The 17,207-nt window shown below is 39.8% G+C and overlaps 1 protein-coding gene across 1 annotated transcript in view; it reads left to right on the forward strand.

Moving 5' to 3' along the window:
- The window catches only part of LOC119719716 (mucin-2-like), a 117,227-nt gene that overhangs the window by 43,222 nt on the left and 56,798 nt on the right, over window positions 1-17,207 (forward strand). Inside the window, exons 12-21 of the mRNA XM_038189215.1 lie at window positions 467-857; window positions 1,565-1,695; window positions 3,425-3,534; window positions 3,994-4,040; window positions 4,410-4,647; window positions 5,414-5,460; window positions 5,875-5,940; window positions 7,466-7,726; window positions 9,535-9,836; window positions 16,743-16,899. Of these exons, the coding sequence (XP_038045143.1) occupies window positions 467-857; window positions 1,565-1,695; window positions 3,425-3,534; window positions 3,994-4,040; window positions 4,410-4,647; window positions 5,414-5,460; window positions 5,875-5,940; window positions 7,466-7,726; window positions 9,535-9,836; window positions 16,743-16,899 (1,750 nt within the window). The remainder of the gene's footprint in view (window positions 1-466; window positions 858-1,564; window positions 1,696-3,424; window positions 3,535-3,993; window positions 4,041-4,409; window positions 4,648-5,413; window positions 5,461-5,874; window positions 5,941-7,465; window positions 7,727-9,534; window positions 9,837-16,742; window positions 16,900-17,207) is intronic.

The raw sequence follows: 17,207 nt of genomic DNA on the forward strand, positions 1-17,207 counted from the left end.
AAAAGCAGCATTCTAGGATCTCAATTTCAAATCAAAAGTTACTGAATCATGTTTTGAATTGTTTTGAATTGCAGCTATACCCGGCGTCGCGCACTGATCCGACGAATTATAACAACCGCGCGCGGGTGCGTCGTTCAAATGCTTGCGTGCACTGCGCCGAATAACAAAACGAACTACTAATTTAAATTTTCCTACGGTGCTTCTTAAGAATCACCATTGGGAATGCCTTCTTTCGTTGATTTCTTCAAAATGACAGCTTCCCAGAAGGAATAATTTCACAGGGCGTTTAGTTCCCTTACTATCTTTCAACCAAGTTTGTTTTTCAACAGTAATTACGCCAGTTACTTTTCGGATAGCTGCAAATGATGGACTATAGCTTTAATGATAAGTGAATTCTGTTTTATTAGACAGAATGTTATCACATTCTTAAGTCTGAAGTAATGATATGAATCTGCTCTTCACAAAGGTGGAAGGTCTTTGTGGAACCTTCAACAGAATAACTGCCGATGATTACCAACTACCCACTGGATTTGTTGTGAGGGTATCGCACCTCTTTGCTCCCTGGTGGAAGTCAGACTCCCAATGCACAAATGCCCTGATTGAGGAGACTTTGGACTACTGTGAAAAGGAAAACAGCCGCAGAGACGAAGCTGAAAACACCTGCAGTCAATTGACAACAGAGCCGTTCAAAGAATGTGGCCTTAAAGTTGACCCCAAGGCCTACCTGGAGATGTGCAGGGACGTCCGTTGCAAGGCCCCTTACTATAAAGGGACTGAGTGCCTGGCCTTTGCTGCATACTCTCGAGAGTGCGCCAAAATGGGTGTTGGTATTGACTGGAGAAGCCCAGATCTTTGTTGTAAGTTATTAACTGTAAAAAACTTGTGGTGTGAAATACAGTAAACTCCGGCCAAGTCGACATTGTATAACTCGTCATATCGCTTAAATTGGCTGTCTGACAAAAGTCCCGATTGTCTCTAATGCAGTTCCATTGAAATTTTCATTTCTAAGTTGGCCTTTGTAAGCCGCCATTTTGCCTAAGTCGGCGTGTTACTTTCGGTCCCATTTCCTCAAAATCACAACTATTCCTCCGTATAAGTCGGCATCAAAAAAAAAATACACCACCACCACGTGCGCGATCAAAAATGGCTTTCTCTGATACTCAACACCAGTACCCCCTCTAGTCCTGCACGCATGCGCTCTGTCCATTAGGGGAGTCCTCTTATTGAATTAATTGTACTGTGAGCAGGTATGATGAGCACATCAATACCAGTACCCTCCCCCCCCAGGCTCTAGTCCTGCAGGCATGCGCTCTGTCCATTATGGGAGTCCTCTTATTGAATTAATTGTACTGTGAGCAGGTATGATGAGCACATCAATATTTAACACCACAGCTTTGGAAACTGATTAGCCATGTGTATATTTCCATCCCTTCAATATTGTATCAGTTATTATTATAATAACAATCAAAAACCTAACAAAGACACAGTCAAATTAAGTTGATAGTATAAATGGACCATTCAAAAATATCTGAATTAACTTGTAAACCTAAAATATTTTTAACAGCCATTGCATGTGAGGGCGGAAAGGTGTACAAGGAGTGTGGCTCCATGTGCAAGGTGTCTTGTCGAGATCTGGGGAATAGAGATGACTGCCAAGAACAGTGTGTCCAGGGCTGCCAATGCCCCAATGATATGGTATGAAACCCATTCTTGTATAGACAGTTTGCAGTCAGCATTGTGGGTGTTTGTTTGTCATTTCAAATCAGTGCAATAGAATGCCACTATAATTGACACCACTATACTAAACAATATGTTATATTGGGCATCACTTCTGGCTCCAGAATTTGTGTTCAATTACATTATATTACATTTCCAATTTTCCGGAAAATGCATTCTGTATTGTCAATTTTTTATCAGACATTCCTATTGGTTGAGAGCCCGTCGCATGGGTGCTTTTATAACCGCTGATAAAATACTGCTGCGTTCTGTGCCACACATACCGCGCACCAGCCAATTTCCATATAAGAAGACATTTAGCACTACACACATATATGCCATAGACATGACAAGAAGGGTGTTCCAAAAAACATGAAGCAAAATTGTCAAACAAAAGTGTTGGAAATTTGTTAATTTTTGACGTTTTGACTGAAAATTATGTTTGAATGGGATTTGGCTCAGGTCATTATCCGCGTCCAGGCCCCAAGCACGTTTTTAAACGTACTTGTTTAAAACTGGCCAAGCACATATTTATTGCCTTATTCTAGTTTTCCTAATTCACACTGAAGAATGAGAGTTCTTGGAGTACTATTCAACCAACATTGAATTGGTACTGGTGGCCTGCTGCAATAACGATAATGGTCAAAATGATTACAAAAGAACATGTATTGGGAACTGGTCTGTAGCAATGGGCCTGCTATGGTGACAATGCTGCTAACAAATAGTGAACATAAACAAAATGACTCACAAACATTTGAGTTTGATCTAAAAAAAAAAAAGGATTTCAGCAACAATATTCACTCACCTTGATTCCTTTCTGTGAACCTGTATGTAATTCTTTTTTTTTTTTCCTTTTTTTTTGGTTTTGTTTTATATTATTACTTTTATTTTGGAGGTTTCAACGCTCCTATTCTTATCAAAAGCACAGTGTGTTTCCAATGGTTGCCATAGGTTTGTGCACATTCAATGGCGGGTCACCATACAGTTTATGCGCACTGACACTGCCCAGTACAGACCATGTTGGCAAATTTTCTTTACATTTATGTACATTGCTTAAATTTTCCTCCAATTTATCAGTCAATGAAAATTGATGTTTAGCCCACTATGGGCTTTGATCAGAGATATCCTGGAATCATCTCCTCAGTGATTAGGAGGGAAAGTAGAGCTAAGAGTGTCTGGCGGTGGCTGGTGGCAGCCAATGACCGCTATACCCAACAATCTTTTGTGGATCCATCATGCTCATTATAGCAATGTTGTGCTGAGACAACAAATGCACCAAAAGGTGTGCTTAGCCGTATCACTGTGAAACAAAATACTGCTTAAGATGACTGCAATTATGCAAAAGGTCTACAGAGGTGTCTCCTTCACTTCAAATGCCAGTGTGTCTAAACTGTGTGATGTTAGCGGCAAATGTTATTGCTGCCAATTTGCAAAAGTTGAAAAGGTTGAAGCTCTTCTATGAACTCTTGACAGGATTTGCTTATGATGTCAATTTTGCTCATCACGCTGTTCAGCCAACACCTTGAAAGGCTGTGTTATACTTGGAAGTGCAAATGTTTGCCATTGATGTCACAAAATCACTTTGCATTTGTCAGTGAGTGAAGTCTATATGTTTTATGGCTATTGTAGCACTTTTTTTTTAATGAGTGTATCTGTTGTGTGCATAATTATCTCAGATCCATACAATTGTTTTATGCACTCACCAAAGGTATTCAGCGAAAGATTAGACAAGTGTGTTCCCATACCAGAATGCCCATGTCATTTCAAGGGACGTCTTTACGAGCCTGGGACATCATGGAAGAGTATTTGCAACAAATGGTGGGTACATTTGAAGCACAAAAGTCTTGTCATGTTCCATACAAGCAATGGTCTGCTCTCTATACATATCTATTTTGCCATGTTGTGCCAAGTCGAATGAAATAAAAGAAGAAATGGCTGATAGGATTAAATGTATGCCTGCTGGTTTGTCTTAGTGATATAAACCTGTATTTTCAGTGCATGTCACCAGACATTTACATGACAAAACACTCTGATTTATATCCTGAAGCTTTATTTTCTGCAAAATGAAATGTTGAAATAAATGAACAAAAAGAGAACCTGACAATTCTTTGGAGATATCAGAAAGGAACAAGAATGACAGTAAATGTATACCAAAGGGAATACAATTCCAGGAAACTACTTGAGTATTGCATGCTATGATTTGTAATTACTTGCGAGGCTGACCTGTACTAAACATTGCTCAGTACAAACATTTTTCTGCACTGATTTTGTTTGCAGCACCTGCAAAAATGGTGTTGTTGAGTGTACTGAGGACATTTGCACTGGTAAGTAGCTAACTATTCATTTCAATATGGGGTTTTGCCCTTCATTATGCATAACATTCATTAACTTGCATAAGCTGATTTATAAGCTTGTACAACCTAATGGAAATTAGGTTCTATAACTTGTCTTGTTTTTTTGTAGGGCGTCCATTACAAGGGTGTACAAAAGGCCACTCTTGGTGAGGGTTGAACAAATGGGTGGGGGGGACCAAAAAGGCCGGAAAAAAATGATAACTGATATAATTGGCATAAATCATTGTGCAGAAAAAGTTATTTGACCATTTTCAAGTTATTTGACCATTTAATAACATCTGTTGGACATATGTCCTCATTTTCTCACCAAACAAAACATATTTGATACAATAATTGTAGCCGCTGGTGATGAATGCACGGGAAGCCAGGAGTACATTGAGTGTGTTGAGTGCCAGCGTGAATGCCAAAGCCTGCACCTGGCCTGCAGTGAGACCGATTGCACCCCGGGCTGTGGCTGCCCGACTGGTACCGTCCGCACCGCCGACGACCAGTGTATGCCAGAGACTGACTGTCCCTGCTACTTCAATGGGCGAAGCTACAACCACCTAGACACTTTCTATAATGACTGCAATCAGTGGTAACAACTAATTATTGTTAATTACACACAGCACCATGGTATGTCTTCCAAAAATATTGTTTTGTTTTGTGATATCCCAGTGATTGATAAAGATTAATAAAATACACTTTGTGTGGTGTCCCTCCCCCCCCCCCCTGAAAGAAAAAATTCAAGAGTGCGCACCTAAAAACTATGGACATATGACATGAAATGTGAATTTGTTGTCGTTATGGAATAGTGACCCACTATTCCAGTTTTGCAATTTCCCATTTCATTTTATCAGTTTTATAAGTTTTGTTGCTTGTTTTACAACAACCCAAAAAGCGTGCATTAAGAAGAACAATTTTACAGCCACATTATTATTATTATTATTATTAATCATGTCTAGTAATGAAACCAAGGATTTTTCAAAAGTGCCCTAGGCACTGTAGCTCGCAAGCCTGAAGAAACCTGTGAAGAGAAGACAATGAGAAGAAGTTACAGTTTTAGAGGTGGGAGGAAAAGCCAGCAGAATATTCTGGGGAAAACCCACGGAATCAGGCAGGGGCTGAAAACCCAATCCACATACTGGCCCAGGTGGGATTCAAACCCGGGTCACAGCGGTGGAAGGCGAGGAAAGTACCGCTACGCCAACCTGACTCCCCTGTGCTGGATTCAAATTGGAACAACAACTAAGGACATATTTGTATTTAGACCAGTCTAGGCCTTTATTCAAATATTGTTACATGTAAAATTGCCAATAAAAGAATAGCTTATGCCTGATTCAACTGTATTTTTCTTTCTTCAGTTTATGTTACCATGGTACGATAATATGTGGCAACACCGTATGCCCAGGTTAGTGAATTTATTAACATTACTTTGCATAGTGCAGTCTGACAAAATTTGCAGTTGCATGAATCCTCTTTCTTTTGTAAACTGTAATTTGCTAGGAAAATGGTTGGTGGTATGTTCCAGCATCATGGTTCTGACATACACAGCCAGTTTCATTCCATCAATAATTGCATGCAATATTGTAGCAAAAATTGTGAAATGGTATGTCTTATAAGCACAGAATCCTTATTTACAGGATGTACGCGTTGTGCAAAAGCATATTCCTTACAAAGCCATGTAATACGCAAACCATTTAGTGCTCAATTTGCTATTGTTTACTATATTTAAAAGGGATGTTTCGCTTTCAGTAAGCCAGGTTATGAAATTGGGCCTTGTCAAATATCTGATTTTTACTTTAATCAATCTGTTTTCACTCAGCTACATGTCGAGGATACGGAGACCCCCATTACATGACATATGATGGTCGGCTGTACGAGTTTCAGGGTAAGCTTTTAACAAATGCTTGTGTCGTAATATGGTTCAAAGACGTGTTTAAGCAATAAAAGGGTTTCACCCTCCACCCACGTAACATTTTAAGCACTGTGTACTACTGTCTTTGGGGAACAAAAATCACAAGTTGGCACGGGTAAGACTGAAACCCATGACCTCCTGCTAACAGTGTTGTACCAAGTCATTTTTTTTTCACAAGTGAATTTAAGTCGTAAGTAACTTTTTTCCAAAACATGTCACAAGTCTAAAGTAAATATTTTCAAGTCCATCTGAACATATTGCATCATAATTTACATGTCACATGTACCCTTTCTCCAACACCCTTTACTGATGATACAAGTCTTAGTTTGCAATATCTGAATACAATGTGTACATTATTCTGATTCCCATCTCTACTGTTGTATTTAGTCTATAGCAGCAGAGACGGGAACTAGTCTATGTGTATGTGTGTGCAATGGGGTTTATTAAGCATGCATCTTGTAGGGAGAATTTAAAAAATTAACATTTTGCAGAGTTGCTGTTACAAACTTCTTATTTGCATTTAAAATAGTCTGAAAATATGTTTTGATTGAATATCTACAAACTTAATTCAATCATGTTGAATTTTGAAGGACAGTAGACTTTGATTTGCCAATCATTTTCATCGAATATGAAGAATTGTTGCAACATTCAATTTATATCATGGAATGACGAAAGTAGTTGTTTTCCAGTCATTTTAAGATGATGACGCTTCTTCCATTCTTCTAAACACTGATCAATATGTGGAGCACGGTAGTGTGGTGCCTTGTAATGCAACTGTAACCAATGACACTTAACTCCAGGGCATAAACTGGCATGCACCACACAAACACCACCTCTACGATCCCCATGAACATACTTGCACTGGATGCCTAGCTGCTACATGTGCATTAGGTCCTTGGCTTTCTCTTCAACTGATTTTTGCATACGCCCAAAAGTTTGTGTTTATTTCAACAAAAGTGATACTGCCAGCAATTCAAATTTAACCAAGTCAAGTCGCTAGTCTTTTTTTTTTTCAAGTCAAAACTGTCAAGTTAAGTCATTATTTTTCAGGTCAATTCAAGTCTGCAGTCTTTTTTTCTCAAGTTAAGTCAAGTCTCAAGTTAGAAAACTGTGACTTGAATAGGAACAGTCAATCTTTTCACAAACAGGCAATTCCGTAAATTCAAGCTCTTTTTTTGTACCTCCGACAACATATTTTTACAAGGTCATAAAGGTGGTAGTGCATTTGTTTGGCTTGTAATTGTTTTTTCTTCATTAGATATCACACATTAGTAATGTATCACGTTCACACTACCAACAGAAGCTCATTAATGTGTCTGACATGTACGTCCGAATTGAAGGAATTGCCCAAAAGTAGAATCTGTTTAAATGAAGATGTTAAAGTCAGTGATTTATTGACATGAAAATTCTGTGCTTTCTCCTGCACATCTTAACCTAATAAGTGAGAATGTGTTGTTAAGTCTCATTCCGTGGAATCCTGTCACATATGGTTTCCTAGGTGATTGTAGGTACGTCTTAACAACGGATGGCTGTGGCCAGGATGGTAGTACCAGTATCTTCACTGTAGTCGTGGAGAATGTTCCCTGTGGTCTGGGAAGGGTGACCTGTACCAAGTCCATCCTGTTCACCCTGCTGGATGTGCAAATATCCATGGTGAGGGGCTCAGATATTGTCATTACCCCTGCACCACCTGCACCCACACAGGCCCAGTACCGCTTTGTACGGTCAGGCATCTTTCTCATCATCAATACCAGGCATGGTGAGTATTATTTTATTTATTGATATATAGTGATATCAAAAACTCCACAGGCACTGTAGCTCGCAAGCCTGAAGAAACCTAGACAATCAGAAGAAATTACAGATTTAGAGGTGGTATGAAAACCCCAGAAGAATATTCTGGATCAGGTAGGGACTACAAATTCAAAATGGAACCCAGGTCACAGCGGTTGAAGGTGAGGAAAGTACCGCTACACCAAACAGAGTCCTGCCAAATCTTATTGTCAACCACCGTAATTATGAACAGAACTTAAGTATGGGCCCACTCCAGATTGTTCATTGGAAGAGCAGACTCCAGTATTTTTGACTAGATCTAGTCCCATTCCGGTATTTTTCATTATCAAAGTTTATTATAAACTCAAATTACAATTTTGGCCTTGAAGCTCTTTCTTCCTTTAACATTATATTGTCTTTCTCATGTTGTATTGTGAGGGGGCATATAATACCCACATGGCACCTGTACTGAAGGCAAACGATATACAATCATCACGGTTGTAACAAGCTAAAAAAAACACCTTTACTAATGGGGAAGAATTCTCCTTTGCAAGCTTGTAAGTGTGCTTAGAGGTAAACAGTTGTAACTGTATAAGAAAAACTACCAAAATTTTCGGAATATAAGCTGCAGCACGCAAAAATCTGCAAATTAAGATTTGAAGTCGGCGTATAAGCTGCACCGACCGCTGCGGTTTCAATTTTGAAAAGGCCTCTAAATTCTAGTCAAAATGCTCTGAACCAGTTCCATTTACACTACAGAAGCTATAAAAGGGCCACAAAAGTTATATCAAATCATTTACAATTGATCTCATCATCAAATATGGAAATTGATGATGAGAAATAAACACCAAGAATTGCTGCTGGCTGTCCCGCCTGGTCCCCGGCCTTAAAAGTTAGTGCATGGCCCGGCAGCATGCGCCGCGTGCCGGCAAATAACAACATTTTCCCGCAGCACATGAGAGAGTATGCAACCCACCGTGTGTAGTTTGACTGGAGCGCTACAAGTCTTGCTTTGCGGCAACAGATGCTGATTTGTTTTGTCCTAAGAATAAACATGTCCGTTTTTACCTCAAAACTTATCAAATTTTTGTGATTACTAATGAGTAGTAACGTTAAAAATTCAAGTTTCGATTGTAACTTTCTTCTAAAATAGTCAAAACATTACGGACATTATTATGGACGACTCCATTAATTTTGTAAGGGGTGATTTAGTCCCTGTTTTGAGTTTTACATCTTTTCTTGAATACATTTAAAAAAAAATATGTATATATTGTGATGTTGAACAACTGATTATCTAATAAAGAAATGTTTCGAACACAATAAAAAGTATTACTTGTTTTTTTTCTTTTTTTTAAACAGTGGAAATATCGGTAATTATTGTTCCCAAGAAAGTACACCCCTTTATTACCACAAATGGTGTGATCCACTGGGGGAAAGCATGCTGCATGGCATGCAGCTGTACTAGTATCATGTACAGCTGGTCGCAAGCATCGAAGACAGCTTTCACCATACTTTTTACCGCTCGGTACCTTTACGTGGGACGTGGTTTCGGTTTGTTAATGACTTTCTTAATTGATAATTCATTTCAGCAACACATCTCTTCTTATACCAGTACATTAAATACACATGTGAATCTTATTTTTATTCTTCAAGGCTCGGCGTATAAGCCGCCCTGTGTATAAGCCGCAGTAAACATTTTCATGGGCAAATTCAACGTATAAGCCACGGCTTATATTTTGAAAATTACGGTAATGGTATTTTCACTACAACAACCTCAATATGTTTTAACACCTGCAGGGATCACAGTGATATGGGATTATGGCACGTCCATATACGTCACTGTAGACGGCACCTTCAAAGGCCGTGTCTGTGGCCTGTGCGGTGATTTTGATGACAATGCCCAAAATGACTTCCGAACCCCGACTGGCGAGTTGGAGGCCACGGCTAATGCCTTTGGCCACAGCTGGAAGACTATCGAGAGCTGCCCTCTACCCCCGCCTCCGGTCCACCCTTGTGATTTGAATCCTGAGCGACGTGACTGGGCACAGTTTGCTTGCAGCATCATCCTGAAATCTGTCTTTGAGCCTTGTCATGATTTGGTAAGCCTCATAAACATCAGGATATTATCAGACACTCTTCCAGTAATTTTTTTAAATTATTACATGTTCAATGAAATCGCCAAATTTACCTGTAAGAAAATTTTGATATTGACCTATTATAAATAACCATAATCTCTTATTTTGGGGAATTTCTTTCAATTGTTCAAGTCCCCCATGTTATAGGCAAACATTCGCCTAATTTTTAGGCCAATTTACGGACACCTATTTTTCCCCCATTTTTTGGTTTTCTGGGCTAAATATGCAGAGCTCCCAACATGAACGATTTTGGTGTACTTTTTACGAGTTTTCACCCATTTTACGCTTTCACTATTTCATTCTTCAAATGTACGATTTTTGACGATATTGTTTTCAAAAAATTATTCATTTAAAAAAAGCGCCATTCCCGCCTTATATTCTCGTGAGGAGTTAGCTTATAACGTCCGAAGGACTGGTAGCCAGTCTATGAAACTAAGTGCACAGTGACAATCTGCGCAGGCATGCTTTCGTGAACGAGTCAACTCGACATGCACGGCGCGGCATGCACGATGGGCGCCATGCAGGTACATATCGCGGCGTGGGCTGCAGGGTTATGGTGGCGCGGTGACAGTCGAGTTGTCACACGGGTCAAGTTGTCTCGTGGTCGAGTTGTATACGCCAGTCATCTTGGTTTCGGTTCATACCGTGGAATGCTTCGTGTCATCGAGTTGTTTTTAATAGTCAGTGGATTTTGGATTTATTTTGAAAACATGTCTACCAAACAATCTAAAATACAGCTGAAGCCACGGCAGAGATTTTTGAAGAAGTACGGTGATGAATGGGCGTGTGTAACGTGCAGTAAACGTTCAGATTATTTTACTTTTTGTACGTTGTGCAACATGGATTTTTGTGTGAGTCACGCCGGCCGAAATGATTGCCAGAAGCACATCGCAACGGATAAACATGCTCGGGCAGCGGAAAATGTTAAGAACACACCGAAACTCACCACTTTCAGCAGCTTCAGCTTGGACACATCGGTAATAGATGCTGGGGAATTTATTGATTTTCTTATTGAACACAACCTATCCATCGCTGCTTCTGATCATGCTGGCCCATTATTCAGGAAGATGTTTCCTGATAGCAAAATTGCCAAACAGTATCAGTGTGGACAAACAAAAACAAGATCCATAGTGCGCTGTTATTTAATGATGTACAACAAGATATCACTTCACCTCTTTGTGCCCAACCATACAGTATGGCAACTGATGGAAGCAATGACATTGAAGATGTGAAACTCTACCCATTACTGGTCAAATATTTCGACAACAGTCTTGGCCTAGTTTTAACAGTTCTCCTGTGTACGGTCCAATGCCATCAATCCATTGCCTTGAAGATATTTGAGGCTCTCGATCAAGATATTTCCAGGCGAAATATAAAATGGACAAGCTGTGTATCATTCGGAGCTGATAACGCCAGTGTGATGCAGGGAAAGCAGTCCGGCTTGGCTTCCCATTTGAAGAAAGCAAATCCAGAGATGTACATTTTGGGATGTGCGTGTCACCCCATGCATCTTGCAGCTGAGAAGGCTGGCAAAACACTACCATTCAATGTGGAAGAGTTGTTTTTAGACATATATTTTTACTTGGATAAGAGCAGCAAATGGAAGCACACCCTGAAGAAATTCCAAGATCTACATGGTGTTGTTGTTGCCAAGATTATTAAACATGTGAGCACCAGGTGGCTTTCTTTGGGGTTATGCATCAACAGACTTCTGATACAGTGGCCTGCCCTACTTGAATACTTCCAGAAGGAACTGCCCCCCCAAAAAAACCTACACATGCTAGCTCAGTCTCCCAGTCTAAGAAGTCCAGTGATGGTGGACGTCCTTCATGTCCTGGCAGTGAAGAAAAAGAAAAGGGTCCAGTGCCTGTGACCTCCCACCCCCACCCAAGAAGGCAAAGACTTCCAGTGATCGTGGTGGTACCAGTGGAGGCAAGAAGAAAGAGTCCAGTACCAATGACCCCCCACCCCCACCCAAGAAGGCAAAGACTTCCAGTGATCATGGTGGTACCAGTTTAATCTGAGTGATCACCTGTTCAAACAAAAGCCAACAGCTGAGAGAAAAAGTACTACCACCCACACATCCAGCAGCAAAAAGACTTCAAGCATTTCAAGTCCGCTCCAGTCAAAGCAAAAACAGGAACTAGTGAAGCCACTCACAAGGCCAGAAAGGGTGGTCAAACTTTTGAGTGACCCACAGACCAAGGCTTATTGCATGTTCCTTAAATATACCCTCCCAATATTTGACAAAGCCAATGTTATCCTTCAGAAAGATGAACCTTGTATCCATGTGCTTCATCAGACATTTCTAGATCAGCTGAAAACATTATTCACAAGGTTTTTGAAACCAAGTTCCATCAAGAAATACCGAGCCGAATTGCACCACCTTCCTTACCACAAGTCCAAGCACCAGAGGGACAATGCAGAAATCTTCATTGGCAGCGAAACAAGAGAGGTTTTGGAAGCTGAAAAAATTTTACAAGGAAAGCTTCTACTGTCATCTCAAGGGATTCTTCTGCAAAGCAGTTGAGTACATGGTTGCTAAATTTCCCTACTCATACCCAATGTTGATCAATGCCCAGTTAGCTGATGTCTCCAAGAGAGAGAGTATCACTTTGACTCTGTCAAATACTTTGCCAAGAAATTCACGTGTCTAAAACTCAATACTCCTGATAAAGTGGACAATCTACAGGATGAGTTTATGCAGTTTCAAGTTGATGACTTCTCCAGTGAAATAATCAGCTGTACAAGGGTGCTCAAGCAGTGGCACCTAATAGGGCAGCTCAAAGATGGAAACTGGAATCTCAAGTATCCTCTACTCACTAGTTTGGTCAAAGCTATTCTGGTTGTGTTCCATAGTAATGCTGATTGTGAGCGGGTGTTCAGCTATGTCACAAAAACCAAAACTGAATTTAGGGCCAGCATGAGTACAGAAACTTTGAGTGACTTGCTTGTCAAGAAGCAATTTATGTCAGCCGCAGAAAGCAGATGCTTTGATCAAGAACAATGTACTCAGTTGCTCAAAAAATGCAAAAGTGCAACATACACAGATCTGCACACGTGAAGAAAGCTAAATGTAAAGCTCCTGCAGACTCTGACAAGCAAAGTGCTAGCCCTTTGAATTCAAGATACTGTTCCAAATTTATGAGTGACTGACACTCCAGGGACCTGTAATCAATTTGTACAACAGAAATTTACTTCACTTCTTGGAAACCTAGGTGAGTATAAACATGAGTCCAACCCCGTTTTATCTGACTTCCATGACTGTTAACCCAGCATTTATATGTTCTAGTCTCCCTCTTGCCCTTAAGTATTGTTATGTAGTTGGTTTAGCATTTACAAGAACTTAATGAAATGGGTTACACTCTGTGGGAATTACTTGATATTGTTGTGACAGGATTTGACAACCTTTGTGTTTAAATGTTGACGCGCCGAACTATAAATACTGGCTCAATAAAAATTACTATTTCTGAAATCTGAATGTTGGGAGCTCTGAATATGGTGATTTTATCATTGTTCGCATGATTTTCCATTTTGTTATATTAGGGTAACTATGCCAGTAAGTAACTTTGTGAATTTGAAGCTTGTCAATACTTACATTTGGCAAGACTAATTGAAAATATCTGGGAAAAGGTCAATGAGCGCATCTTTAGGGTGAAGTCACTTTGGATCTTTCATATATTCTTATTATTATCCAGTCGTTATGCTTTAAAACATGTTATCTAAGTAAGTAGGTACCGGTAAGTAGAATCCCCAAAATGTACTTTTCAAAAAACATATTTAAAAAAAAAAAGTACCTATAGATGGGAATAAATATATTACATGGCGACTATTTACAATTTATGCAAATTAGTGGAGGGCCTCAATTTACATAGCGATACTGCCAAAACAATAACTGATCAGAATGAGCTGTGGCCAGGGCTTTTGTGCTGCACTGTGCCACACTGACTGAGAACATCAGAGAGGCATTAAAGTTGCCACAGAGTGAGGGCATGAAAAGGAACATGGACCTTGGTGGGCTGGCAATGGTACATGTACATTGACAACATATCAATTATCTTTGGCCACAATTTAGATAGTACCTTAACCCTAACCACCCCAACTCCATCAAAATCCATTCCCCCGTTTTGGTGGATTTTGGGGGACTTGGTCCAGAAGGCCTTGCAAGACTAAATATTGATGGAGTATGTTGGACTTGGGCCTAATAGCCTGAAGCAGTGCTAGTGGTATCCGATTGATTTTGCCTAGCTTCCTGTACTGCTATTGTGATAAAAACCATGTGTAGCAAGTCCATGAATGTCAACCAGTGCATCAGTGGTTGATTCCATTATGTCATGAACAGTTCTGTATTGGACGCACAGTGATTGATGGATTTTGATGGACTTGGTCCAGTTCCTAGTAAAAGATGCTAGGAAGTTAGGGTTAAGCTTGTACCTTGTACATGTAGATTAAGACTTCCTCATGGGAGTATAACCGGAGTCTTGATAGTACCGGTTTCAATACAAGTCTTTGATGCAGTACAACCTCAACCAATAATTTCTGAAGTTTTGGCCTTCAGAGACTAAAGCCGTGTTTCCTTTGGACCCTTTTTGGTAAAACTACTTCAACTTTCCCATAGGATCACAATATTGAGTCTAGTGGGGAAGCCTGAGGACTAACATCAACTTATGACCATGATGTTAAACTACAGGTGTAAGTGGGTGTGGTATGTATGCATGCAGCCATGGTAGTTTTTAAATGCTGAATCCTGTGGGAACAGCCACATGCCGTTAAACATTTTGTTGTAAAAGTTTGTTGTGCACATCATGTGCAACATGTGACATTTGGCCAGCAACACACAGCGAATAAATGTTCCGTTGGTGTTAAAAAAGTCCAAGTGGGAATGGCTGGTAGAAATACGCAAATGAATGTTGACAGTGAGTTTCTATGAAACCGCAGAAGAAAAGTCCAATGGGAACATGGTGTAATCTGGTACTAAGTGCCCTCAGTAGTCTTACCACACTTCAAGTATTCAAGAGAAATAAAGAAAATATCAAGAATTTTTGGCAATAACTTCTTATAAACATTTGCTCTAGAGAATTAAGTTAAAGGAAAAGAAACTCTGTACAAATGAAAACTAAATTACTGAAGCTGGCAACTTCACTGCAAAGCAAAGTCAGCGCAGCTACAAGCTCAGGACTGAGATTAGGGCTGTGCATCAGAACCGGGTTCCCGAGTACCCAACCGTTAATGTCAGGAACCGGTTCCAGATTATGGAATCGAGTACCCGTAACCAACTTTGCAAATTACTTAGTAACTTGTCAGTCGATGAAAAAGAAATGTTTCGAATATCAGTGGGAAAATTTCACAATAAAAACACGATACATGGAAAACCAAAACCAATTTCAAGTTTTATGCTGCTTGCAAAAGTTGCAGTTTCCACCACATAGCTTAAGAGCTCACTGTATACACCCTATCTAGCCGTATTGCCACACCGATGTGGTAGTATTATCATTCGGACCTTTACAAACAATCTGAACAGCAACTTCCAAGATTTGAATTTGGGGCCTGAGTTTCTTTAACGGGTACCCGGGTACCCGTATTTTTTTTCAATAGGGTATCCGGTTCCTGTACTACCCGTAAATGCACACCCCTAACTGAGATCCAAACAAGTTACACAGAGTTTCAAAAAAGTAAGATAAAACTGTATGAATACCATAAAATTACTCACCACTCAACTTGGATTCAGAGGGTTGAACAGAAAACTTAATAAAACTAATAATCCTGAAGAAATCTTAATTTTTCCTACCAAAGATGAACCTGTTCTCATTCTGTGTACAACAAACTAAAATTAAAGCAATATAAAACTCAATGAAATCAAGTTCTTTATTTTAAGACAAACAAAAAGGATTTTCAGAGAAACTTTCCAAAGAAATTTTCCAAACCAGTCAATCTTAACTTTAAACCTTGTTAAGTACATAACTAGTCCAAACATCAGTATAATAAGAATAGGCTTATTCAGTACATTTAAATGTGTAGACATACCTAAGGATCAGCGAATAAGTGGGGAATACTTATTGCGCTTTGGTGATTAAACCATAAGGGGGTGTGTGACCATATTTTTTTTATGCCCTGCCAACGAACCCGAATGGCATACTGTTTCTGCCTTGTTCGTCCGTGAGTGTGTGCATTTTTCAGTGGTGTATGTGGGCAGGCCGTCACCGTGTTATGGGGAAGTTTTTTATTGTTAGGAAAATTATAACCGAGTTATGGGGACTTTTTGCTGTACCCATAGTGTCTTTGGTCTCCATGATACCATCGCTGAACAGGTGTGTAGTCACAAGTTGATCACCCGCGAAGCGAGTGACACACTGCGAAGCCAGTGGGCGAGTCAAAGCCTCATCTACAATATAAACTAGATTGTGATTGTCAGGGTTACCTTGAGAATATTGTAGTGAGTGCAGCTGGATTATGTGATGGGGTGTGATGTACATGTAGCGTATACGTGACCGAGTTTTCAAGTTGCTCAGCAACCAGTGTGCGCATTGGCCTGCGTGTAAGAAGTTAGTGGCAAGATTGTCAGTTCAGTGCAGACTGCCAAGCTGTAAAAAAAAACAAGTGACTTGTGCTCTGAACTACTGATTGTGGTTGAAGAAAAAGCGAGTTACAAGAAACTAAAGAAAATGAACCAATCAAGAATCATAAGAACAGTAACTACTGTACAAGAAACCACAATCCTGTGTCCATAAACATTTGCACCATATTATTTAAATTTGCCCTAGTGTTGAAGACCCCTCATCAATAATTATGTACGAGTCCTTAGTACCACAACAGCCTTGCAATAATGTGTTGCGGTTTATGTGAATTACTTTTTCATTATTACCACTAAAGGTGGACCCTCAACCCTTCTACGACAACTGTGTCTTCGATAGCTGTGGCTGTGACCGTGGTGGTGATTGCGAGTGTCTGTGTACTGCCATCACTAATTATGCTGATATTTGTAACTCATTGAATGCGCCAGTACCTTGGCGATCCGATGGCAACTGCGGTAATTTTCTTTTTTTAATTCAAACTTTCAAAAGATTTGTCATTGTTGTTTACTGCATCTCAGATTCTGAATTGGTTATGTTAGGTTGATTGATTGATCAGTACTTGACATTGGGTCTTGAAACTGCAACCTTGGGATGCAGGTAGCACATTGAAACTGAAAAGAAACTTGAATACCCTGTAGAAATATTTTCATGCAAGGCAAAATAAAAAGGCACAGAGTGATTTTTCTCACCTACTTGGTATCCACGATAAAACCCTTTTAAAGTACAATATCTGATGATTCGTCTGAAGGGTTGAAAAGATCAT

The sequence above is a fragment of the Patiria miniata genome, unplaced genomic scaffold, assembly GCF_015706575.1.
Source record: "Patiria miniata isolate m_02_andy unplaced genomic scaffold, ASM1570657v1 HiC_scaffold_8, whole genome shotgun sequence".
Taxonomy (NCBI): domain Eukaryota; kingdom Metazoa; phylum Echinodermata; class Asteroidea; order Valvatida; family Asterinidae; genus Patiria; species Patiria miniata.